Here is a 27,913-nt window from a genome sequence, read left to right as displayed (position 1 = left end):
ATGGAGTACGGGCGCTTCAGAGAGAGAAGGGAGCCAGAATATCCGTCCATCTTCGAGATCTTTCCCTGTCAACCGACTCCAGGACCTGCTCCTCGCATCAAGAATGAAGAGAATAGTAAGAACGATACTCGGAAGGACGGCCGTGCAGAGGTAAGCAAACATCAGTACTACCGGGTATACATCGCAGAATGAGTCACTCTCCCAGACAGCTCTCTCATTTTTACACGTGGGACTGGGTAAGGAACTCACTTTGTTGTAATCCATTAATACAAAATAGCAGTGGTTGCAATATCCTAAAATAAATGTAACATACAACGGAATAATATTGCTGTGGAAAGTAAACTTCCGTTGTAAAATTACAAGGATACGAAATATACCACTTGTTTGAAACACAAGCTAAAAACGCATGTTAACAGTCGATTCAGTCTTACATGGTTTCCCATGTGCATTCGACACGCTACCTCAAGTGTCCAGTACACCATGTGCGATCATACGGAATGTTAGCTTCAATACCTGTTCATGAAACTTAAGTGCTGCTATGAACTGCAGTGGGCATATGCTGTCGGTAATAAGAGGCACAAATCCGACTTCAACTTCTATTCAGTAGCTGCAGGAGAAACAGACACGATACCAATGCGACGTAATATGGTTTACGGTTCCAGTGCTTGTGACCCCCATTAATCCGTCATGCAGAATAAGGTTTTGAAACATGAAGAACAGTTAATAAGAACATAAGTAACCAGACAAAACCACACGAACATATAACATAGAGTTGTATTGAACGAGATTTTCACTCTGCAGCGGAGTATGCGCTGATATGAAACTTCCTGGTAGATTAAAACTGTGTGCCGGACCGAGACTCGAACTCGGGACCTTTGCCTTTCGCGGGCAAGTGCTCTACCAAGGTGGAAGGTAGGAGGCGAGGTACTGGCAGAAGTAAAGCTGTGAGGACGGGGCGTGAGTCGTGCTTGGGTAGCTCAGTTAGTAGAGCACTTGCCCGCGAAAGGCAAAGGTCCCGAGTTCGAGTCTCGGTCCGGCACACAGTTTTAATCTGCCAGGAAGTTTCAGAGAGTTGTATAGTGTGAGGGGCTCTTAAACAAAAGGTAACGATGTTGTCGTAATCTCTTTGTGTAGTCTTCCAGAATGTGAACTCGGGAAAGACTAGGCGGCGTCATAGAGCTTTACACGTATATGCACGTGACGATCAGAGGATCAAGTGAGAGAAATTAAGGTGGTAACAGAGAGTATTATAAAAATAAATGTAGGTTCTCGCTAGCAAATTTTCTTGTTTACAATTGCCTGCGTATTTTACTGTGTTCTTGCTGTAAGTATACTTCTGCTACACTGTCGCAATCAGTGACCAAAGATGCTTTACAAACGTTATACACAAAACGGATCACAGACAATGTCTATGTTTTTCGAGTCATATATCTATTGACTTGTTTCAGCCTTCTTCATGTGTTGTGTACTACACAGTGCGCGGACAACAATCTGGTGTTTATACACTTTGCACACCTTCACATTCTTCCCCTTTCAGGTGCGGGGTTCATTATTCCTAGATGCCTTATCATTATTCGTGTCAACCAACCTTTATTTTGTTAAGTGTGCCCCGTTAAAACATTCTGTACCCTTTTCATTCGGGTGCCTCTCAGTTCCCTATCTCTATTTGATATATTAATTTTTGACAAACGCCTATAGCATCACATTTCACATTAGTTATTAGACACAATTATGGTCTGCTAACTTAATATACCATCTGTTTAACAAAGCTAAGTAAGTTGTCTAAAGTTTTCTTCTGTTAGACATACGGCATCCTAGCTGAATAAGCAATAGTAAAACCAAACCATCTACAGGGCCATGCTGTTGGGCGCGTCAAGAAGAGAAAGGCAGCCGAAGAAATACCACCGTCTGATGACCGCGAGCGCAAACACAATGAACAGCGTCGCCGTCGCCGCAAGAGACGCGATAATAAACTGGTCGAAGCACCGCAGGAGGGCCCTGCTGGGGTAAGTCAGCGTCATCACTGCCGAGGAGGGCAAGCAGGGAGAGGCGGACAGACAGGTTGAGAGCTGAGAAACAACAGGTACTTCTTAAACTGCACTCATTGCAGAATCAGCCACTCTGCCAGATCATGTCTATCGAGAATTTCTGATGCTCCAGACATGCCTCCTCGACTATCAATTCCAGAAAGAGAATTTAAGGGATTCACTGTATTACAATCAAATGATAGATTGGTTACAAGATAATGATGTAAATCTTGGGTCGTACGGATAGTTATTATTGTGGGACAGTAAGACCCGGTGTAAAATGTCCACGGGTTACGATTATAACGTGTGTGTGAAACACAGCAGCTTCATGAGCACAAATCATACATCTGCAGATGTGCGAGTCACAACTGGCCAATGACTACTGCCTGTCGGAGACACATCCGTCCGTCAGTGCCGCAGATTTGAGGTAATGGCGTAAGACTAGCGAACGGCACCCAGTGTCGACGAATTCATTATAGATGTAGTTCGGAGTGTGGAATGACGGGGAATGAAACCGTTTGACTCATTTTAAACGTAAGTATGCCGATAACCGTTTTATGTGATTTATGAAAAACACGGAGAACCGCAATCCGATTGGCCGACTTGAATATAGCTGAGTACAAATACTCTGCACCAGGACCTATCACATCAAAGAGAAAACTGCCATGTACGTAAAGATATAGGTATAAATGATATTAGCCCAGACTGTTAACGGAAGTGAAAACTTCAGTAGGATACCCTCGTACGAAACCACAAGCTTAATATCAATGACGCCCCATATACCATCAGTGGCACTTAAGAGACAGTAGGGAACCAATAAATCACTCGGAATAAGTTACAACATTTTTTCGGCGATTAATGCCTGCAAGAAAGTGATGACGCATCTAACGTACATGGTGGAAGCAAATTAACTACCTTACCATAGCAGAAAACTTGGTAAGAATTAGTCGAAGTTAATCAGACTTCGAATACATTCCAACTGTATTAATGAAATCATCTGTGACTGACACGAATGGCGTACCGAGAACAACTTAGATTTCTTAAAACAGACCTGACACATTGAAGAGCATCAGTGCACTCTTTTCTGGTTTATTATAATTCCATCAAGAATTGTTCACGTGATGAGATAAGCGTGAGTTTGCATCTACTTAACGTAGCCAGACTATTTGTGTGAAATAGTAGTAATAACAGTCGGTGGAGCACACACGACGTTAATGGCACAACTCGCAAAAATGTGTTACTGCCTCTCACTGGAGCGAATCAGAGATGGCCCAGGAGGCTTGGGGCAGGTTATGATAGGATTACTCCGAAGACGAAACCAGATGTCATCCCATCTGTATGTCCACTTCGTCTGCGATCAGCTTAATAACTGAAATTTTAGCGCATAAAGATACTAATTAAGATCAAGGACAATGTACACAGATATAAAGGGCTCTAATATGACAGGTGTGAAATGATAAAATTGTGCTGCGTTAATAATCTTACAGCAAATATACGGGCTCTGATACTAGACAGGAACAGCGCGAAAATCTGATACGTATCACTAAATACTTTCAGTATAACGAGTAATGTTTTATCAGGGCAACTGACATATAGGTAATTAATAACTCCTCGTGATTCACTTTTAATTGAAAGCAACACTTTTCTTTGACACAAGATTCTGCATAATAATGTAAAAATAAATTACATTTTAGTTAGGAAGCTCCCTTTGTGAGGTTACGACGAAGACATCGACATACCTCTGGGGAAGTCACAAGTATCTGTACCGTGGGACCTTACCGATTAACAAATCGCTTCCTATAGGATCACAGGAGTTTAGTTAAAGGTATTGGGAAAGGCCAAAATAAATAAATTGAATTTATTTAACAAATTTTGGTACTAGCGGCGTTATAAGAATATAAATAGGGGGTTTATGATACTACTGAATGCAACAATGGTCACTGTAGGGCTGTATATATAACACTTCGCTACAGACGTCATGTTAAACATAAGCGCACACGAACAGAAAACTATTATGTTCATTAAGTACACTATTGGCCATTAAAATTGCTACACCACGAAGATGAGTGCTACAGACGCGAAATTTAACCGACAGGAAGAAGATGCTGTGATATGTAAATGATTAGCTTTTCAAAGCATTCACACAAGGTTGGTGCCGGTGGCGACTCCTACAACGTGCTAACATGAGGAAATTTTCCCACCGATTTCTCATACACAAACAGCAGTTGACCGGCGTTGCCTGGTGAAACGTTGTTGTAATGCCTCGTGTAAGGAGAAGAAATGCGTACCATCACGTTTCCGACTTGGATAAAGGTCGGCTTGTAGCGTATCGCGATTGCGGTTTATCGTATCGCGACACTGCTGCTCGCGTTGGTCGAGATCCAATGACTGTAAGCAGAATATGGAATCTGCGGGTTCAAGAGGGTAATACGGAACGCCGTGCTGGATCCCAACGGCCTCGTATCACTAGCAGTCGAGAAGACAGGCATCTTATCCGCATGGCTGTAACGGATCGTGCAGCCACGTCTCGATGCCTGAGGCAACAGATGGGGACGTTTGCAAGACAACAACCATCTGCACGAACAGTTCGACAACGTTTACAGCAGCATGGACTATCAGCTCGGAGACCATGGCTGCGGTTAGCCTTAACGCTGCATCACAAACAGGAGCGCATGGGATGGTGTAGTCAACGACGAACCTGGGTGCACGAATGGCAAAACGTCATTTTTTCGGAGAACCCAGGTTCTGTTTACAGCATCATGATGGTCGCATCCGTATTTGGCGATATCGCGGTGAACGCAAATTGGAAGCGTGTATTTGTCATCGCCATACTGGCGTATCACCGGGCGTGATGATATAGGGTACCATTCGTTACACATCTCAGTCACCTCTTGTTCGCATTAACGGCACTTTGAACAGTAGACGTTACATTTCAGATGTGTTACGACCCGTGGCTCTACCCTTTATTCGATCCCTGCGAAACCCTACATTTCAGCAGGATGATGCACGACCGCATGTTGCAGGTCCTGTATGGGCCTTTCTGGATACAGAAAATGTTGGACTGCTGCCCTGGCCAGAACATTCTCCAGATCTGTCACCAATTGAAAATGTCTGGTCAATGGTGACCGAGCAACTGGCTCGTAACAATACGCCAGTCACTACTCTTGATGAACTGTGGTATCGTGTTGAAGCTGCATTGGCAGCTGTACTGTACACGCCATCCAAGCTCTGTTTGATTGAATGCCCAGGCGTTTCAAGGCCGTTATTACGGCCGGAGGTGGTTGTTCTGAGTACTGATTTCTCAGGATCTATGCACCCAAATCGCGTGCAAATGCAATCACATGTCAGTTCTAGTATAATATATTTGTCCAATGAATACCCGTTTATCACCTGCATTTCTTCTCGGTGTAGCAATTTTAATGGCCATTAGTGTATTAACTTTATACTGTAACTAAAATACTCATACCTTGGCAAAGATTCGTTAATTAGTTTGGGAAAACAACCACGCTCACAACAGCTCCACAGTGCTTCCCGAATATTAATCATATATGAAAGAAATACAGAAATACTCGTGCCTGCACCCATTGTCTTGACTGACTACATGTTATGTTCGAGATTACCAGTAAACTCAACTGAACGGTGGAAGTCGTGATGTCAGTCGGAAATCTTTACATACACCCTGTAGCTTAGTTAGCGAACGCCGCTGTCGCTCACCATACTTAGCGTTACCTGTGGCCGCGGGCGGCTGCCTTAGTGGCTGCAGCACTCTCAGTCATCTGACCCGTACTGAAGACTGCTCTCCCTGAGGGCCGAAAATCTATGTACCTCTCTCAACTGGTGTGTCCGCTGGTGAGTCTCTGATGGACGTTTGCTCTACAGAGCGCTCCCAATAAGTATCAGAAATTTTATTTAGTTTTTGGAGTGTGCGTGGTGTCGGATAATCAATGACTTATTCTCCTGAGCACGAGCCAGTCAGATCCCTTGTAACATTGCAAAAATCTCCCTTCCCTATTTAGTTTAACATAATATACCAGTCGTAGGTTCACTGTGCTGGAGCTGTGAAACAGGCAACTTCTGACTCCCACCATCTGTCCTATGTCACGTTCAGCGAATCAGGCGTTCTCCATGTAGACACATGTGAGTTCTGTTCTTCCACTCCAGAATTTATTTGCATTATCCTATGTCAGTGCTCGCACGTTTCTTAGCAGAGTCAACAAAATTTCAGTTAGCTTCGCAGCAGCCTGTCTTCTTAGGGAAGCACTCGGTGTGCTTGCCGGGGGGTCTCGTCCGTAATGTGGAGGAGGCCCTTCCGGCAGCTATTGAACGCACTGGGTGTGACCGGCTGCAGATAGTAGCACATGTCGGAACGAATGACGCCTGCCGCTTGGGTTCTGAGGCCATCCTTGGTTCCTTCCGGCGGCTGGCTGATTTGGTGAAGACAACCAGCATCGCACGCGGAGTGCAAGCTGAGCTTAATATCTGCAGCATAGTGCCCAGAGTCGATCGCGGTCCTCTGGTTTGGGGCCGTGTGGAGGGTCTAAACCAGAGGCTCAGACGACTCTGCGACTATAATGGTTGCAAATTCATCGACCTCCGTTATTGGGTGGAGAACTGTAGGGCCCCCCTAGACAGGTCAGGCGTGCACTACACACCGGAAGCAGCTACTAGGGTAGCAGAGTACGTGTGGCGTGCACACGGGGGTTCTTTAGGTTAGAGGGACCCCCCCTTGGGCGAAACGATAAAATACCTGACGGCTTACCAGAGAGGACATTATCATCGTTGATAAAGAACGTCCGTCCTCAGATACCAAAAACAGGAAAAGTTAACGTAATATTGGTAAACTGCAGGAGTATCCAGGGCAAGGTTCCTGAATTAGTATCTCTTATTGAAGGAAATAGTGCGCATATAGTATTAGGAACGGAAAGTTGGTTAAAACCGGAAGTGAACAGTAACGAAATCCTAGACACAGAATGGAATATATACCGCAAGGATAGGATAAACGCCAATGGTGGAGGAGTATTTATAGCAGTAAAGAATTCAATAATATCCAGTGAAGTTATTAGCGAATGCGAATGTGAAATAATCTGGGTTAAGCTAAGTATCAAAGGTGGGTCAGATATGATAGTCGGATGCTTCTATAGACCACCTGCATCAGCAACCGTAGTAGTTGAGCGCCTCAGAGAGAACCTGCAGAACGTCGTGAAGAAGTTTCGTGATCATACTATTGTAATACGGGGAGACTTCAATCTACCAGGTATAGAATGGGATAGTCACACAATCAGAAATGGAGCCAGGGACAGAGACTCTTGTGACATTATCCTGACTGCCTTGTCCGAGAATTACTTCGAGCAGATAGTTAGAGAACCAACTCGTGAAGCTAATGTTTTAGACCTCATAGCAGCAAATAGACCGGAACTTTTCGACTCCGTGAATGTAGAAGAGGGTATCAGTGATCATAAGTCAGTGGTTGCATCAATGACTACAAGTGTAATAAGAAATGCCAAGAAAGGAAGGAAAATATATTTGCTTAACAAGAGTGATAGGGCACAAATCGCAGAATATCTGAGTGACCATCATCAAACGTTCATTTCTGAGGAAGAGGATGTGGAACAAAAATGGAAAAAATTCAGAAACATAGTCCAGTACGCCTTAGATAAGTTCGTACCGACTAAGGTCCAAAGCGAGGGGAAAGATCCACTGTGGTATAACAATCATGTACGAAAGGTACTACGGAAACAAAGAAAGCTTCATCATAGGTTTAAGAGTAGTCGAATCATAGCTGATAAGGAAAAGCTGAACGAAGCGAAAAAGAGCGTAAAGAGAGCAATGAGAGAAGCATTCAACGAATTCGAACATAAAATATTGGCATCCAATCTAAACAACAACCTTAAAAAGTTTTGGTCATATGTAAAATCGGTTAGCGGATCTAAATCCCCTATTCAGTCACTCGTTGACCACGATGGCACCGAAACAGAGGACGACCGAAGAAAGGCAGAAATACTGAATTCAGTGTTCCGAAACTGTTTCACTGCGGAAAATCGTAACACGGTCCCTGACTTCAGCCGTCGCACGGACGCCAAAATGGAAAATATTGAAATAAACGATATCGGAATTGAAAAACAACTGCTATCACTTAGTAGCGGAAAAGCATCCGGACCAGACGAGATACCCTTAAGATTCTACAGTGATTATGCTAAAGAACTTGCCCCCTTTCTATCAGCAATTTATAGTAGATCGCTGGAAGAACGTAAAGTACCTAGCGACTGGAAGAAAGCGCAGGTCGTTCCCATTTTCAAGAAGGGTCATAAATCAGATGTGAATAATTATAGGCCTATTTCTCTTACGTCAATCTGTTGTAGAATAATGGAACATGTTTTGTGTTCTCGTATTATGACGTTCTTAGATAATACAAATCTCCTTCATCATAACCAACATGGATTCCGCAAACAGAGATCATGTGAAACTCAGCTCGCCCTATTTGCCCAAGAAATTCACAGTGCCGTAGACACTGGCGAGCAGATTGATGCCGTATTCCTGGACTTCAGAAGGCATTTGATACGGTTCCGCACTTACGTCTAGTGAAAAAAATACGAGCTTACGGAATATCGGACCAGGTTTGTGATTGGATTCAGGATTTCCTAGAAGAAAGAACACAACATGTCATTCTTAACGGTTCAAAATCTGCAGATGTAGAGGTAATTTCGGGAGTACCGCAAGGAAGCGTGATAGGACCTTTATTGTTTACAATATACATAAATGACTTAGTTGACAACATCGGTAGCTCCGTGAGGCTATTTGCAGATGACACGGTTGTCTACAAGAAAGTAGCAACATCAGAAGACTCGTACGTACTCCAGGAAGACCTGCAAAGGATTAATGCATGGTGCGACAGCTGGCAGCTTTCCCTAAACGTAGATAAATGTAATATAATGCGCATACATAGGGGCAGAAATCCATTCCAGTACGATTATGCCATAGGTGGTAAATCATTGGAAGCGGTAACGACCGTAAAATACTTAGGAGTTACTATCCGGAGCGATCTGAAGTGGAATGATCACATAAAACAAATAGTGGGAAAAGCAGGCGCCAGGTTGAGATTCATAGGAAGAATTCTAAGAAAATGTGACTCATCGACGAAAGAAGTAGCTTACAAAACGCTTGTTCGTCCGATTCTTGAGTATTGCTCATCAGTATGGGACCCTTACCAGGTTGGATTAATAGAAGAGATAGACATGATCCAGCGAAAAGCAGCGCGATTCGTCATGGGGACATTTAGTCAGCGCGAGAGCGTTACGGAGATGCTGAACAAGCTCCAGTGGCGGACACTTCAAGAAAGGCGTTACGCAATACGGAGAGGTTTATTATCGAAATTACGAGAGAGCACATTCCGGGAAGAGATAGGCAACATATTACTACCGCCCACATATATCTCGCGTAATGATCACAACGAAAAGATCCGAGAAATTAGAGCAAATACGGAGACTTACAAGCAGTCGTTCTTCCCACGCACAATTCGTGAATGGAACAGGGAAGGGGGGATCAGATAGTGGTACAATAAGTACCCTCCGCCACACACCGTAAGGTGGCTCGCGGAGTATAGATGTAGATGTATATGTAAGATCCAGATGGTCTTTCGTCCCACTCCAGCCTTACCTTTTCACCGTTGTGGACCTAGCAGTTCCCATAACATGGGAACACAACCTGTAGCTGCTAACTCACGATATGCTCCCTCTGCGCCAGTGGACACGCCAAGTTAAAACGTACAGATCAGCTCTCCATCGTTTAGGATGCAGACACGGATAGTGCCTCTGCCGTGGAGCTCACGCCTCATGCTCTATACCAGGGGCGGGCAGGAATCCTGCACATGTGCGGTGCACTTGCACGCGTGCAGTTAAGAGGTGTTCCGCGTGCACACAGGGGCAAGCTGGCCACCCGCTTATCTCCCATCCCCACCATACCTTCTGTCCGCTCCTTCCTCTGTAATGCGTTTTGTTTCCTAGCTTGCTTTATTGAGTGAATGAATAAGGTTAGTAGGAGTGCTCGAAAGAAATCATGGTTTGAAAGAGTACCTATTACCTACGATACGCTTTACTTAATTTCACAGGTGGAGTTTACAATACGTTTAATATCTGGAACAAAATTTCTACATACAGACAAACACAAACAGTTACGTAAATTTTCATCACTGATGTTTGCTCTTAACCGAGACTTATTAATTCAGCAAACGGTTTTCCAGCTCTCGCTATATTAAGCGCAGTCTTATAACTTGCACATACCGCTGGGCTATTATTGTTGTCGTCCTGAAAACTTGAAAACAGTGCTCCATAAAATGTTAAATCAGTTAGATGAGAGACATGACGAGAGAAAGTCGCAGATCTCTCGTGACAACAGCAACTACGACAAATTCAAATGGCTCTGAGCACTATGGGACTTAACTGCTGTGGTCATCAGTCCCCTAGAACTTAGAACTACTTAAACCTAACTAACCTAAGGGCATAACTCATATCCATGCCCGAGGCAGGATTCGAACCTGCGACCATAGCGGTCTCGCGGTTCCAGACTGTAGTGCCTAGAACCGCTCGGCCACTCCGGCCGGCCAACTACAACAGATTCATCTGGTATCGTCAGATCGCTCTTCTTAAGCTCAGTCAATTCCCCATCCGCTCAGAATCCGACAATAAATTGTACTCGTCCTTGTGAAATTTATTATAATGGCCTTCAATACTAAACTTCCGTTGACCAGCGAGAATGCTGCCACATATTAAACATTTCGAATTTTCTCGTTTTTGCACAAAGAAAAAAATGATTCTCCCATTACTTTTTAAAAGATAGCAAATCTCCACTTCTCCGTTTCTTGAAATACAACGTTCACTGCATAGTGCTCGCTTCGCATCAACGTCCACAGCTTAGCCTGGCACTACACTGCCGCAACCTGCCGACTGTCTCCACAGCCCCGGTCGACGCCTGCACGCGAGCAGCACACATGCAGCGCTGTGCGCTCATGAGCCGCGTGCAACGTTTGCCCGCCCCTGCTCTATACTGTGGCCTGACGCCGACACACGCTCCCTTCTTCTGCTGGTCTGCGTTCAACATGCAGTCTGTAGGATTAACAATCGCCCAGATTCAGGAAGTAATATGGAAATCTAGTGTTAGATACGAAATCGCTGACGTCAGTTTCAACAAAAACTCTTATTTCTTGCTGGGAATTGATTTAGATTCGTTGGATTAGTGAAGTTAACGGAGTTTGACTATGGCACCAGACAGGGTTTACGGAAACGTTTGCACAACACCCTGGTTTGAGATACGTGCATACTTTACTGTGTATTTGGCATACATACGTTATTGCTGTATTGTGGTAAGTAGTAAAGAAAAAACCTTCACAAGCGTTACCTACAAAACAGGCCACGAAAAATGTCTCATGTGGTTAGATCTATCACTTAAGAAGCTGCTTTCATTCTTCTGTGTGAGCTAAACTCATTATGTCAAATGGTTCAAATGGCTCTGAGCACTATGAGACTTATCATCTGAGGTCATCAGTCCCCTAGAACGTAGAACTACTTAAACCTAACTAACCTAAGGACATCACATCATCCATGCCCGAGGAAGGATTCGAGCCTGCGACCGTAGCGGTCGCGCGGTTCCAGACTGAAGCGCCTACAACCGCTCGACCACGGCGGCCTGATCTTTTATGTCTTCTCGCACATTATGCACTGCTTCGGTAGTAAATTGTTTCTTATATTCGAATCTAGGCACATCGTTTCAGCTTTTTCTATCAAGTGCCTGCGTAACTACTCATGGATGGATAGTCGTGTCAACCTACCACTAATCATCGACCTTTCATTCTTGTATCGCACAGTTCTCTACCTTATTTAATAACTTTGTTTTTAACTGACGTCTTCTTATAGCCTACATTTAAGGGCTGGTAATTTAATATATAATCTGTTTAAGAATGCTAAGTGAAGTATCTAAAGCTTTATCTATGATTTATATATGCCATCCTAGCTGAGTAAGTGACTATAAGATCAAACCACCCACAGGTCCACGTTATTGGGCGCTTCAAAGTGAATAAGATCATAGAAGATAATCCTCCGTTGAAGGATCAAGACAGCGACCTGACTACAGAAAGAGAGATTTTCCCCAAGGAACGAGATGTAATACTGGTCGATGCGGCGCAGGAGGGCCCCACTGAGGTAAGTCGACATCGTTACTAACATTAAGAGTAAGCGTGTGAGAGCGATGAGGAAACAGCTGTGTCTCTGATTGTACACACTGCAGAATTAGCCACTTAGACAGATTATATCAATCGAGATAATCTCATGATTTGTACACATCTCCATGACAGTAAAATGCAGTTCTCCCTCATCTTTACATGAAGTATTAACAGACTGAAACTTCCTGGCAGATTAAAACTGTGTGCCCGACCGAGACTCGAACTCGGGACCTTTACCTTTCGCGGGCAAGTGCTCTACCAACTGAGCTACCGAACCACGACTCACGCCCGGTACTCACAGCTTTACTTCTGCCAGTACCTCGTCTCCTACCTTCCTGCAGAGTGAAAATCTCATTCTATTAACAGACTGATTCACGATATTAGAATCCAATAATATAGCAACCGTTGGTTCGAAGACCCAAACGTAAATGTAAAGTACTATCAGGGTATGTAAGATTCCTTTGTAAAACTGTCAGGGGTTCGGCAAATATTACTCGTGTTACAGATGCTATCCTACAACGATTGTGAGTCTGCCAACTGTAGAACTCCGTCATGACGGGTCTCAACGATCTGAAGGCTGCTACCAGTCGGAGACACATCCGTTTAGGAGTACTGCACGTACCAGGCAATGCTGTAAGATCAGCAGCTGAATTTCAGCTTGCGACAAAGTCGTAATCGAGTCAGTGCAACTTATGGAATTTTCTGTGGAATACCATTTATGATTGGCTTGTCTCTTACAGAGATGTAAGACTTCGAAAAATATCCTGCTGAATCATAGCTGAAAAATTATACGGTTCCTAGTGAGGGTACTAACGTCTGGCTACAGTGCGATTGCTGCCGTTGTCATTTGCTGTCAAGGATAGCGAAAGTTCTTTAGATGCTGCTGTGTAATGCAAATCTCGACCACAGTAGCATACACTCGTCTGGTCAGTCACACCTACAAGAGTCACATTAGTGCCAAGAAATATCACAATGAAAAGCAAAACTTCGTATGTACTTATATACAAAGAAGTGCAAATATGCAATCATCTTAGTGGAGCAGAGTACTTCTGTGTGCTACGCAAGAGTCAGTGGATGTGAAACCAGCAGCTGGGAATAACTGACGCCAGGAATACCACCAAAGAACATGTGAAACGGTAGAGGACGGATAACGCAGTCGTAACAGTTACAACACTTCCACGACTGTTGCCTACAAGAAGGTTATTGTGTCCCATCTAACACGGATGTTTGAAATGGTATAATTACTACATCTAGTGCGTTGATAACGGTACTTTGGTATGATCATTTGAAACAATTGAGTAGGATATATTCGGCCTCATAAACAGTCCATCTGTGTAAATAAATGATCGTCTCACCTAAAGAACATAGTCATCTCTCTTCCAACACTGCTCACACAATGAGAGCACAGTTCGATATAATTTCGTGGGGTTTGCTCGGTTACGATACTTCTTCGAACATTGAATCAAACGTGATCTTCTAAAAGGATTGTCAGTCCATACTATCAATTTAACTTGATAAGAAGTACATTTGCTCGGTTACGATACTTCTTCGAACATTGAATCAAACGTGATCTTCTAAAAGGATTGTCAGTCCATACTATCAATTTAACTTGATAAGAAGTGCAATGGCCCAGGTTATGAGAAAGTATTACTGTCTCTCATTGAGGCGAATAATAGGTTTCCCACGTGTCTCCATGCATGTTCTGCTAGAGATCTATGTCCACATTAGTTTTCAACACCATAATACTTAGGGTTTGGAACCAAAAAGATAATTAACAAGATATTACCACATCCTTAGTGGATGTTAGTCTATAAAGTGTAATTACTTTGTTTTCTACAGATATAGGCTGCTTTAGAATTAAGCTGATTAAGTTACAGCTAGAACAATAATGAGGATTACATTCTGTTCCAGACTAAGCAGCAAGTTTCAGGTAAAGCGTACAAATTATGATTTGATGTATTAAAAAAAAATTTCTTTGACACAGCTGTCGCGGTCTGACAAAAAATTTACTCATAGTAGGAGGTCCCCCGTCCGTCGGCCTTCGTAATTAAATATATTATTATAATGTTGACTGTTGCCGACCTACGTGGTGGGCCTAAATGAAACTGATATTTCATTTAATTCTGATTTACAATTAAATGCTTTTGTGAAGTTCTCCTTTTTTAACAATTTAATCTTCAGTATAAATTATTTTTTACGTTAATGGACGTTAGACTCACTGAATCTTAAAGCATGAACATATAAGTTGAACAATGGAATAAACTTTTCATATTAATTTCTTCGGCTAGTCAGTTCACTTTAAAGCAAAAAATCTTTAGTTATTAATTACAATTGCGGCCCACATACGCGCGAGAGTATTTCTCCTTACCTCCGTTAACCATTGCATTGTAGTCGGAGTCCTGGCACAACAAGGAGTGCAAGCCCTCTCCATGAAAAAAACGACCACACCCTGTCACCTCCGCTTCCGAATTTTACGCTGGCAGATGACGTTCACCGGGCATTCGTCGTACCCACACCCTGCCATCAGATGGCCACATTGAGTACCGAGATTCGTCACTCCACACAACCTTTTTCCATTGTCAAATCGTCCAGTGTTTGCTCTTCTTACACCAAGCGAGGCGTAGTTTAGCATTTACCGGCGTGATGTGTGGCTTATGAGCAGCCACTCGACCATGAAATCCATGTTTTCTCACCTCCCGCCTGTCATATTAATGGCAGTGGATCCTGATGCAGTTTGGAATTCCTGTGTGATGGTGTGGACAGTGTCAGCCTATTACACATTACGACCCTCTTCAACTGTCGGCAGTCTCTGTCAAACAGTCGAGGCCAACCTGTACCCTTTTGTGCTTTCACTGGGGACGCTACAGAAGTTAACAGAGCAGCGTGTGCGAGATACACAATGTGATCAGAAGTATCTCAACATCTGGCTGAAAATGACTTACAAGTCATGGCGCCCTCCATCGGCAATGCTGCAATTCAATGTGGTGTTGGCCCACCCTTAGCCTTGATGACAGCTTCCACTCTCGCAGGCATATTTTCAGTCAGGTGCTGGAAGGTTTCTTGGGGAATGGCAGCCCAGTCTCAACAGAATGTTGCAGTGAGGAGAGGTATTTGATGTCGTTGGGTGAGGGCTGACACGAAGTCGGCGTTCCAAAACGTCCCGAAGGTGTCCTATGGGATTCAGGTTAGGACTCTGTGCAGGCCAGTCCATTACAGGGATCTTATTGTCGTGTAACCACACCGCGATAGGCCGTGCACTATGAACAGGTGCTTGATCCTGTTGAAAGATGCAATCGCCATCCTCGAATTGCTCTTCAACAGTGGGAAGCAAGAAGGTGCTTAAAACATAAAAGTAGGCCTGTGCTGTGATAGTGCCACGCAAAACAACAAGGAGTGCAAGCCCTCTCCATGAAAAAACCGACCACACCCTGTCACCTCCCCCTCCGAATTTTACGCTGGCAGATGACGTTCACCGGGCATTCGTCATACCCACACCCTGCCATCGGATGGCCACATTGAGTACCGAGATTCGTCACTCCACACAACCTTTTTCAATTGTCAAATCGTCCAATGTTTGCTCTTCTTACACCAAGCGAGGCGTAGTTTAGCATTTACCGGCGTGATGTGTGGCTTATGAGCAGCCACTCGACCATGAAATCCATGTTTTCTCACCTCCCGCCTGTCATATTAATGGCAGTGGAACCTGATGCAGTTTGGAATTCCTGTGTGATGGTGTGGACAGTGTCAGCCTATTACACATTACGACCCTCTTCAACTGTCGGCGGTCTCTGTCAAACAGACGAGGCCAGCCTGTGCCCTTTTGTGCTGTACGTGTCCCTTCACGTTTTCACTTCCCTGTCGCACCGAAAACAGTAGACCTAGGAATGCTTAGGAGTGTGGAAATGTCTCGTACAGTCGTATGACACAAGTGACACCCAATCACCTGACCATGTTCGAACTCCGCGTGTTCTGCGGAGCGCCCCATTCTACTCTCTCACGATCTCTAATGACTGCTGAGCTCGCTGACATGGAGTGCCTGGCAGTAGGTGCCAGCACAATGCACCTAATATGGAAAACGTATGTTTTTGGGGGTGTCTGCCTGCTTCTGATCACACAATGTAGGGGAATTTCTCTCCTCACATGTAGCACAGGCTAATAACTCAAATATGTACCCATTTCCGAACATTTAAAGCGTCTTGCCATTAATTGTTTCACTTTCAAAACTTACCATGACTTCCTTCTTCTCCTTTGGTCTTTAACTATCAGGTTGGCTATCAGCAGCTTGCCAAGCATTTCTGTCTCCAGCCTTTTTCTTGAGTGCAGAATAGGTGGTGGAAATTGTGTCGTCCATGATGCGGTTTATGTATACTAGACTAGGTTTGTCTCTTGTGTTCTTCCTTTCTGCTGTCCTTTCAGCAACACTTTTAATGACACCATAATATCTCGGCATATGGCTGACACATCTGGAGTTCAATAAGCTTTAGGAGCCATTGTTGTTGTTCTTGTTGTTGTCTTCAGTCCTGAGACTGGTTTGATGCAGCTCTCCATGCTACTCTATCCTGTGCAAGCTTCTTCGTCTCCCAGTACTTACTGCAACGTACATCCTTCTGAATCTGCTTAGTGTATTCAACTCTTGGTCTCCCTCTACGATTTTTACCCTCCACGCTGCCCTCCAATGCTAAATTTGTGATCCCTTGATGCCTCAGAACATGTCCTACCAACCGATCCCTTCTTCTTGTCAAGTTCTGCGACAAACTCCTCTTCTCCCCAATTCTACTCAGTACCTCCTCATTAGTTATGTGATCTACCCATCTAATCTTCAGCATTCTTCTGTAGCACCACATTTCGAAAGCTTCTATTCTCTTCTTGTCTAAACTATTTATCGCCCACGTTTCACTTCCATACATGGCTACACTCCATACAATTACTTTCAGAAACGACTTCCTGACACTTAAATCTATACTCGATGTTAACAAATTTCTCTTCTTCAGAAACGCTTTCCTTGCCATTGCCAGTCTACATTTTATATCCTCTCTACTTCGACCACCATCAGTTATTTTGCTCCCCAAGTAGCAAAACTCCTTTACTACTTTAAGTGTCTCATTTCCTAATCTAATTCCCTCAGCATCACCCGACTTTATTCGACTACATTCCATTATCCTAGTCTTGCTTTTGTTGATGTTCATCTTATACCCTCCTTTCAAGACACTGTCCATTCCGTTCAACTGCTCTTACAAGTCCTTTGCTGTCTCTGACAGAATTTCAATGTCATCGGCGAACCTCAAAGTTTTTATTACTTCTCCATGGACTTTAATACCTACTTCGAATTTTTATTTTATTTCCTTTACTGCTTGCTCAATATACAGATTGAATAACATCGGGGAGAGGCTACGACCCTGTCTCCCTCCCTCCCCAACCGCTGCTTCCCTTTCATGCCCCTCGACTCTTATAACTGCCATCTGGTTTCTGTACAAATTGTAAATAGCCTTTCGCTCCCTGTATTTTACCCCTGACACCTTTAGAATTTGAAAGAGAGTATTACAGTCAACATTGTCAAAAGCTTTCTCTAAGTCTACAAATGCTAGAATTGTAGGTTTGCCTTTCCTCAATCTATTTTCTAGGATAAGTCGTAGGATCAGTATTGCCTCACGTGTTCCAATATTTCTGCGGAATCCAAACTGATCTTCGCCGAGGTCGGCTTCTACCAGTTTTTCCATTCGTCTGTAAAGAATTCGCGTTAGCATTTTGCAGCTGTGACTTATTAAACTGATAGTTCCGTAATTTCCACATCTGTCAACACCTGCTTTCTTTGGGATTGGAATTATTATATTCTTCTTGAAGTCTGAGGGTATTTCGCATGTCTCATACATCTTGCTCACCAGGTGGTAGAGTTTTGTCAGGACTGGCTCTCCGAAGGCCGTCAGTAGTTCCAATGGAATGTTGCCTACTCACGGGGCCTTGTTTCGACTTAGGTCTTTCAGTGCCCTGTCAAACTCTTCACACAGTATCATATCTCCCATTTCATCTTCATCTACATCCTCTTCCATTTCCATAATATTGTCCTCAAGTACATCGCCCTTGTATAGACCCTCTATATACTCCTTCCACCTTTCTGCTTTACCTTCTTTGCTTAGAACTGGGTTTCCATCAACGCTCTTGATATTCATACAAGTGGCTCTCTTTTCTCCAAAGGTCTCTTTAATTTTCCTGTAGGCAGTATCTATCTTACCCCCAGTGAGATAAGCCTCTACATCCTTACATTTATCCTCTAGCCACCCCTGGTTAGCCATTTTGCACTTCCTGTCGATTTCATTTTTGAGACGTTTGTATTTCTTTTTGCATGCTTCATTTACTTCGTTTTTATATTTTCTCCTTTCATCAATTAAATTCAATATCTCTTCTGTTACCCAAGGATTTCTACTATCCCTCGTCTTTTTACCTACTTGATCCTCTGCTGCCTTCACTACTTCATCCCTCAGAACTACCGATTCCTCTTCTACTGTATTTCTTTCCCCCATTCCTGTCAATTGTTGCCTTATGTTCTCCCTGAAACTCTGTACATCCTTTGGTTTAGTCAGTTTATCCAGGTCCCATCTCCTTAAATTCCCACCTTTTGCAGTTTCTTCAGTTTTAATCTATAGTTAATAACCAATAGATTGTGATCAGAGTCCACATCTGCCCCTGGAAATGTCTTACAATTTAAAACCTGGTTCCTAAATCTCTGTCTTACCATTATATAATCTATCTCATACCTTCTAGTATCTTCAGGATTCTTCCATGTATACAACCTTCTTTTATGATTCTTGAACCAATCTTCTATGATTAAGTTATGCTCTGTGCAAAATTCTACCAGACGGCTTCCTCTTTCATTTCTCTCCCCCAATCCATATTCACCCACTATGTTTCCTTCTCTCCTTTTTCCTACTCTCGAATTCCAGTCGCCCATGACTATTAAATTTTCGTCTCCCTTCACTACCTGAATAATTTCTTTTATCTCATCATACATTTCATCAATTTCTTCATCATCTGCAGAGCTAGTTGGCATATAAACTTGTGCTACTGTAGTAGGCATGGGCTTCGTGTCTATCTTAGCCACAATAATGCGTTCACTATGCTGTTGGTAGTAGCTTACCCGCACTCCTATTTTTTTATTCATTATTAAACCTACTCCTGCGTTACCCCTATTTGATTTTGTATTTATAACCCTCTATTCACCTGACCAAAAGTCTTGTTCCTCCTACCACCGAACTTCACTAATTCCCACTATATCTAACTTCAACCTATCCATTTCCCTTTTTAAATTTTCTAACCTACCTAAGGGATCTGACAGTCCACGCTCCGATGCGTAGAACACCAGTTTTCTTTCTCCTGATAACGACGTCCTCTTGAGTAGTTCCCGCCCGGAGATCCGAATGGGGGACTATTTTGCCTCCGGAATATTTTAGCCAAGAGGACGCCATCATCATTTAACCATACAGTAAAGCTGCATGCCCTCGGGAAAAATTACGGCTGTAGTTTCCCCTTGCTTTGAGCCGTTCGCAGTACCAGCACAGCAAGTCCGTTTTGGTCAGTGTTGCAAGGCCAGATCAGTCAATCATCCAGACTGCTTCCCCTGCAACTACTGAAAAGGCTGCTGCCCCTCTTCAGGAACCACACGTTTGTCTGGTCTCTCAACAGATACCCCTCCGTTGTGGTTGCACCTACGGTACGGCCATCTGTATCGCTAAGGCACGCAAGCCTCCCCACCAACACCAAGGTCCATGGTTCATGGGGGCAGGTAAGGAGCCATAGCTGCACATTATCTACCCTGCAGTGCTTCAGTTCGCTTAATACGTTCTTTTCACAGAAAATCTTGAGACTGCTGCGATAGAACCACATCTCGAAGGCTATCAGCTTTTTTTTTTTTTCCGCCTCCTCGATTGTCCGTATTTCACATCTGTACAGCGGCACACTCCACACAAAATCTTCATGAGGTCTTTCCTCAGGTATTGGGCTATGAAACGAGATGTGTAAGGTTCCTGCTCTTGTTAAAAGCAGCTGTTTCCTGTTTTATTTGGCTTTCAATATCCTTCCTTCATCCGTCTGAGGATGGTTTTACTCCACAGGAAGCAAAAGGATTCTACTGTCTCCAGACCCTCATTGTTAAGTGAGCACTGGGCAACGGTATTTTGTCTACTCATCAAGATTTTTGTCTTAACTTTATTAATTTGCATGTTAGGAAGAAATGTGGCTTTCATCTACATCTCGCTTCTGTAGTTCCGCACATTCACTGTAGTATCATCAGGAAATCTCAACATGTCTGTTATCTTACCTTCAATTTTAATTCCTACTACAAGTCCTAGTGTGTCCCTAAATTCATCAAGCGTCCTTTGAATGTATCCGCTGAATAAGATAGCAGAAAGTGAACAGTCCGGTCGTACACCTTATTTAACAGTGGCTTGCTCTTGATGTCATCCGCTTCTTATCACAGCCACCTTTTCTCTGTAAAGTTACTGCAGTACTCCTCTGTTCTGATACATTACGGCATTCCCTCTCTCAGCATCTCAAAAACCTGTCATTAGAGTACACCGTCTAATACTTTCTATTTGTCGACGTAGGCAATATACAGTGTCCTGTGAGGTATTCAGAGATGCGACAGGAATGGTCATTCGAAGCAAAAGAGACTAGTAAACATGAACTTAAGATCTGTAAGCACATGTTTTGTGGAAGATATGTGTTTCACGACAGTGAAGCTACACAAGTGCCCAAAGTCTGAAGGTGAGCACTTTACAGCCCATATTTACAGGAAATTTTTTTCGTGATTTGGGCCATACTTACGCCCCTCAAAATACAGACTGCCAAGATGAGATTTTCTTACACTATAGAAGAAGAAGTGCTCATTGCTGCATTTTAGAACCCATGTTTAGTAGTCGGGTAAGCTTCGAATGATCGTTCCTGTTCTACACCTGAATACTGACCATTCCTCCTACGCCACTCTGCTGTTTTCTTCGCTCTTGCTTAGTCTTGTCTCAGGTCTTAGCCGTAACCCGAGAACTGCTTCCCGTGTGCCTACAGCTCCTCTAAAGCCAAATTGATCTTCCGTACCCTGTACACCTATCCTTTCTTCAGTTCACGTTACAATGATAGAGGTCAAGATCTGGGTGGCGTGTGTTATTAAATTGAGGGTGCAAAATTGTTCACATTTGTTTGCAGATATTTTCCTTTGTGTTGGCGCTGTAACTATTCTTCGAAGTCTGTTCGGTGTTACCTGGTTTCGTACGTAATTTGTGTGAAATGGAACAGTTCTTCATGTAGTTGTTATCTAGCACCCTTGACGAGTTCTGTTGGTTTATCACCATCTTCAGCGGCTTTCCCATGTTTTAGCTGCTTGACTACGAGATAAAATTGATCACGCGCGGAGCAAACTCCCTCCTCTTCCGGATTGCTTGCCTCAGCGTTCTCCAGTTCCTTATCTTCACTATTTCTTGCATACGGCTTTTCAAGGCATTAGTTCCACCATTCTAGTACATCTTTATGATCATAGAACAAGAACCAGATGAGGGCGTAGCAGGTAGCTTGAAATATATTGAAGGGTTACGAAAATATAATCCACTTATTGAAACAGAACACGTTCACGTAGTGGCAGAGTGAAAATATCGCGATGTTGCGCCAAACATCGTGCGCAACATAAAACAAAAAATTACAATAGACGTATTATCAAATGCCATGACAATAATAGTCTAAAACAGTCAATTACAGAAGATTAGGAAAAGAAAGTGTGCTGAATGTTAGAAGGGTAATGAAGCTATTAAATGTGGAGTTATAGCAACTGCTGTTTTATTACGTACAGTGAGTTAATCACTGCTACCAGAATGCATCACGACAGAATTTTTTTCGCGTGAGGGTATATCCATGGAGTCTAGGCCCCTCTTCTTCAGTGAATAACATCAATACGGCCATTTCTCCTTGGTAAGTAAGGGCCAAGCAGCTGTTATAAAATTTTCACGTGGTGGTGGTGTTGTTGATGATGCGGTCTCCCGTTTGAAGTATGATGAGATGCAGGTTCCCATGGTAGTCTATCCTGTGAGAGGATCTCCATAAGTGCAGCAGCCGACATTCATTTCAATCTGCTTACTGTGCTCAAGTCTTCCTCTACCTGTACAAATCTTACAACCCTTCCACCTCCTCTCCCCACTTACCCTCTCGCATCACCCTGTTAACAACAATCCGCACGATGCATACTAGAAACTGATCCCAGCTATCAGCGAATTGTGTGATGAAGGGCTTTTTCCGCCATTTCGATTCATTTCCTCCTCGCAAGTTACACGCTGTACCCAGTTTATCTTCAGTACTCTCCTGGAGAAATATATCAAAACTATATATTCCATTCTTTCTTAACTGTCTATCTTTATGCGTTCCACTCATGTACACGGCTACACTATAGACAAATACCTCGAGAAGACTACCTAGAACTGAAATTTATATTATAGGTTAACTAGTTTCTGCTTTTCAGAAACGTCTTTCTTGCTATTTACGTCCTGATGTTTACATGTCCTCTACTTTGCTAATAATCTGTTACTTTTGCCCAAACAACAGAGCTCAGTTTACTTCTCTCAGTGTCATTTGTTAATATTTTTCCACCTTCAACTCCCAAGTCAATTCTACCGCATTTTAGTATCCTACTTTTACTTTTTCTAGTATTCGTTGATAATTTCTTTTCAAGACATTATTCATTTTGTTCAACTGATAATCAAAGGAAATTGGCGTATCTTATAGAACTGTAATGCCATGAACTCAACTTAAAGTTTCATTTTTTCTCCAGTTTACTTCTCTCAGTGTCATTTGTTAATATTTTTCCACCTTCAACTCCCAAGTCAATTCTACCGCATTTTAGTATCCTACTTTTACTTTTTCTAGTATTCGTTGATAATTTCTTTTCAAGACATTATTCATTTTGTTCAACTGATAATCAAAGGAAATTGGCGTATCTTATAGAACTGTAATGCCATGAACTCAACTTAAAGTTTCATTTTTTCTCCCTGAGCTTCAATCCCCATACGTAGTTTTTGTCTACTTTCCGTACTGCTTGCTGAATTGCTAGGTTGCAAACGTATCTCACTCCCGTCCTAGCTGCAGTATGCCTGCGAGATCCTGAAACCTCTATGACTGCACTTTGTTTTATGCATAAGTTTTGGACCACATCACTCCCTGTATTTTATCCCTGTGACCCTCAGAAATGGAATTCCTGCAGATTTACTTTTGCCTTCCAGCAGTCTGTCTTCAGAGTCCTAAGGTCGGAAATGACTTACTCGTCCCCATACTTCCGCGAAACCTCCGCTACCAATGCCTTCATTAATTCGTATTAGATTTTTCCTGACTATTCCGTTAACTTTGAAACTTGTGAGCATTTGGTCTGGCTGGGTATGGGATTATTACATTTTTTGAAAGTATGAGTATACTTCGCCTGCTTAGGATGTTTTACATATCACGTGGAACACCTTTTTCAGGTTGCCTACCAGTGATCTGAACAATTTTGAAACACTGTAGTGTATTCCAAGAGTCTTTCTTCGAATTGGTTCTTTACTGCTGTGTGAAACTCTTTTTAGTATACCATATTTCACTTCGAATCTTCATCCATTTCCCTTTTTAAGTTGGTTTACTTTTTAGGACCCATTCATACGTTAAATCCAGCTGTCAGACCTCCGTTCGCTTGCCAGGTAAGCGTTTGATATTTATGCATCTGAATCTCTCTCCTCTAACGGTTTCCATAATTTTCCCATAAATGGTAACTAATTTCCCGATTGTTACACACGCTTCTATTGTTTCACATTTCTTCTGCATCCGTCCTTGTTTTCCCGTTTTCAGATTACTGCAAAACTTATTTTTACTTGTGTGTATTCACGTTTCATTTCTTGTTTTTCTTTTTTAATTTTCTTCTTTAAACAGTTAAAAGCAGCAGCTGGTGAATTAGGCAAGAATTCTATTGGAAATAATATTTTTGCCCATTTGATTCTCTACTGCCCTCTCTATTTCATGTGTTCAAGTTTTCCATTCGTCTTGTAATGCAATGCTTCCCATTTCTCAGTGGGTTATGGACTTACCTCGGACCATTTTTCCAGATTTCAATCTTTCTGCAGCTTCTTCAATTTCAATTAGCCTTTTATATCCAACAAAGTTTGGATATAGGCCATAACTGCTCCTGGAAAGAAAAACGAGTTTAAAATCTGGTTTTCAAATCTCTATCTTGTTAATGCACAATCTGAGAGGCTTTGAAAAGATAGGGAGTATGAGCAGATGGGGAATTCTGCATCATTTGCGAATCCCCAAACCACATTACGCTTGTAACTGAGACAGTTCTTCGTCGGGTGTTAGTATCATTTTCTGAGTCTATACTAGCACTGCTGAAGGCGAAAAGACCGACATACGTAAAATGTGTATCCCGTACTTCAGTTGATGTATACAAGTCAACTGAGGTACCGGATACTGGTGCTAGTTAGACGAAAACAGCGAAATGTGCAACATTGAGGTGAATTACCCATATTGGTCAGCTGAAGTACAGAATACACATGTTATAATTGTCGTTATTTCCCATTCGCTAATACTAATTAGTATCATTTCTTCAGTTGACCTATATAGCTTAACTGAAGTATGGGATACAATTTTGACTGCTATTGGTTTTCTTGACGTCGATAGCAAAACTGTGATAGATTTCAGTCGATACTATTAGTATCGAAACCAAAAAAGAATTGTATCCCATACTTCATTTGATCTACATCGGTCAACAGGTAGCCAATTTTACGCACGTAGATTTCCTCGTTTTCATTAGCAGTAGTATGGGATGCAAGTATCATGTATTAGATCTTTCCGCCTTCGATAGTAATACTATCTACCTAAGAACAGAATGTTAGTAGTAGCGGAGACGAAAGAAACAACACCTTTAAAATTTGTATCCCGTACTTCACTTGACCTATAAGTTCAACTGAAGAATAGGATACCAATGCTAACGAAGACGAAGAAATCGACGTACGTTAAATTCGTATCCCATACTGCAATTAACCTATACATATCGACTGAATTTCGAGATACAACTGATATATATGTCAACTGAGGTATTCTATGCTACCACTACTTCTATCCTTTTTTTCCATTATTTTTTACAGAAGTACCAGGACTCAAGCAAGCATTATCCTTAACATTATGGTCCAAATATTACTGGACGTTATACATGTCTACCACCTGTTTCTCTCTCTTGCATTCCTTAGTTTATGAACACTTGTCTCAGCTGTTAAATCTGTGTAGTATATCATCTTTGGAAAATTCTGACGTCATTGGTCAGAGCGGACGGGTTGCATCCCGTTCTTCAGTTGGCCTGAGACGTTTTAGTTACAGACATGCTGCCAGTATGAGAACCTTAGCGCTACATTATTGTGAAGTCGGTGATAATGGAAGACCCTCTTTCCCATACCATACATAAGTCATCAACTTCTAATGCCTGTGCAGTAATAATATTCCAATATCTTACTTACTACCTGTTAAACATTATCACTACTATTCAAATTCTGAATTTCTTTTGACTCTGAAGTAAATCAGTGATGCTCCATATGAACCTCTTGTTCACCGCAATGTCTGAAAACTCTTACCAATTATTATTATTTCACAATGTAAGTTCTAGTGTACAATGTTGTTTCTAGTTTAACCAAGCACCTAACACTATCTTGGTTGCCTAGGTGGACGGTGCCAAGATGGACCAAGAGGAAGAGAGAATAGCTGAGTCTCTCGTGGATGCTGTCAAGATAGAACAAGAGGAGGAGGAAGTAGCTGAGTCTCTCGTGGATGCTGTCAAGATAGAACAAGAGGAGGAGAGAGTAGCTGAGTCTCTCGTGGATGCTGTCAAGATAGAACAAGAGGAGGTGAGAGTAGCTGAGTCTCTCGTGGATGCTGTCAAGATAGAACAAGAGGAGGAGAGAGTAGCTGAGTCTCTCGTGGATGCTGTCAAGATAGAACAAGAGGAGGAGAGAGTAGCTGAGTCTCTCGTGGATGCTGTCAAGATAGAACAAGAGGAGGAGAGAGTAGCTGAGTCTCTCGTGGATGCTGTCAAGATAGAACAAGAGGAGGAGAGAGTAGCTGAGTCTCTCGTGGATGCTGTCAAGATAGAACAAGAGGAGGAGAGAGTAGCTGAGTCTCTCGTGGATGCTGTCAAGATAGAACAAGAGGAGGAGAGAGTAGCTGAGTCTCTCGTGGATGCTGTCAAGATAGAACAAGAGGAGGAGAGAGTAGCTGAGTCTCTCGTGGATGCTGTCAAGATAGAACAAGAGGAGGAGAGAGTAGCTGAGTCTCTCGTGGATGCTGTCAAGATAGAACAAGCCTGTCAAGAGCTGGAGGAGGAGGAACACGAGAGTCTCCTGGGTGCTGCCCAGATGGGTGAAGCATGTGGAGAGATTGAGGAAGGGGCAGATGATGGTCTCGTGGATGCTGCTGAGACTGACCCAGTGTGTGGAGATGAGGAGGAAGGGGCAGCTGACAGGGTAGTGAATGATGCCAGGATGGAAGAAGCCCATCAAGATTTAGAGGAGGAGGCGGCTGAGAGTCTCATGGGTGCTGCCAAAATGGGTGAAGCTTGTGCAGAGATTGAAGAAGGGGAAGATGAGGGTCTCGTGTATGCTGCTGAGATCGGCGTAGCATGTGGAGATGAGGACGAAGAGGCAGCTAAGGGCCTCGTGAATGCAGCCATGAAGGAACAAGCCAGTAACGATTTAGAGGAGGAGGCAGCCGAGGGTGTCATGGGTGCTATCAAGATGTGTGAAGCGTTTGGAGAGACTGAGGAAGGGGCAAATGAGGGTGTCGTGGACGTTTCTGATATTGACCCAGCATTTGGAGATGAGGAGGAAGGGGCAGCTGAGCGTGTAGTGAATGCTGAAAGGATGGAAGAAGCCCATCAAGATTTAGAGGAGGAGGCAGCTGAATGTCTCATGGGTGCTGCTAAGATGTGTGAAGCGTCTGGAGAGACTGAGGAAGGGGCAAATGAGGGTGACGTGGACGTTTCTGATATTGACGCAGCATGTGGAGATGAAGAGGAAGGGGCAACTGAGAGTGTAGTGAATGCTGAAAGGATGGAAGAAGCCCGTCAAGATTTAGAGGAAGAGGTAACTGAAAGTCTCTTGGGTGCTGCCAAGATGTGTGAAGCGTTTGGAGAGACTGAGGAAAGGGCAAATGAGGGTGTCGTGGACGTTTCTGATATTGGCCCAGCATGTGGAGATGAGGAGGAAGGGGCAGCTGAGACTGTAGTAAATGCTGAAAGGATGGAAGAAGCCCATCACGATTTAGAGGAAGAGGTAACTGAAAGTCTCTTGGGTGCTGTCAAGATGTGTGAAGCGTTTGGAGAGACTAAGGAAGAGGCAAATGAGGGTGTCGTGGATGTTTCTGATATTGACCCAGGATCTGGAGATGAGGAGGAAGGGGCAGCTAAGGGCCTCCTGAATGCTGTCATGATGGAACAAGCCTATAAAGATTTAGGAAAGGAGGCAGCCGAGAGTCTTATGGGTGTTGCCAAGATGGAGGAAGTCCATGTAGAGGTGGTGGAACGGGCAGCTGAGAGACCCTGTAGCCAACCCTCGGGTGCCGCTTGCAACCACTGAAAAAAATGTTCGTTTGTTCCTAAAGTTCATGTTTGTGTTCCAGTTTTGTTCTGTTTGTTTGT

The 27,913-nt window shown here is 43.1% G+C and overlaps 1 protein-coding gene across 1 annotated transcript; it reads left to right on the top strand.

Moving 5' to 3' along the window:
• On the top strand, window positions 1-27,851 carry LOC126092876 (enolase-phosphatase E1-like). The gene is made up of 4 exons (XM_049908607.1): window positions 1-150; window positions 1,854-2,006; window positions 12,065-12,217; window positions 25,944-27,851. Exons 1-4 carry the CDS (start codon window positions 1-3, stop codon window positions 27,849-27,851), a joined length of 2,364 nt encoding a protein of 787 aa, XP_049764564.1.
• Window positions 27,852-27,913: the final 62 nt, after the last annotated feature.

This window comes from Schistocerca cancellata, chromosome 7 (genome assembly GCF_023864275.1).
Source record: "Schistocerca cancellata isolate TAMUIC-IGC-003103 chromosome 7, iqSchCanc2.1, whole genome shotgun sequence".
NCBI lineage: Eukaryota > Metazoa > Arthropoda > Insecta > Orthoptera > Acrididae > Schistocerca > Schistocerca cancellata.
This window is presented reverse-complemented; position numbering and strand designations above follow the sequence as displayed.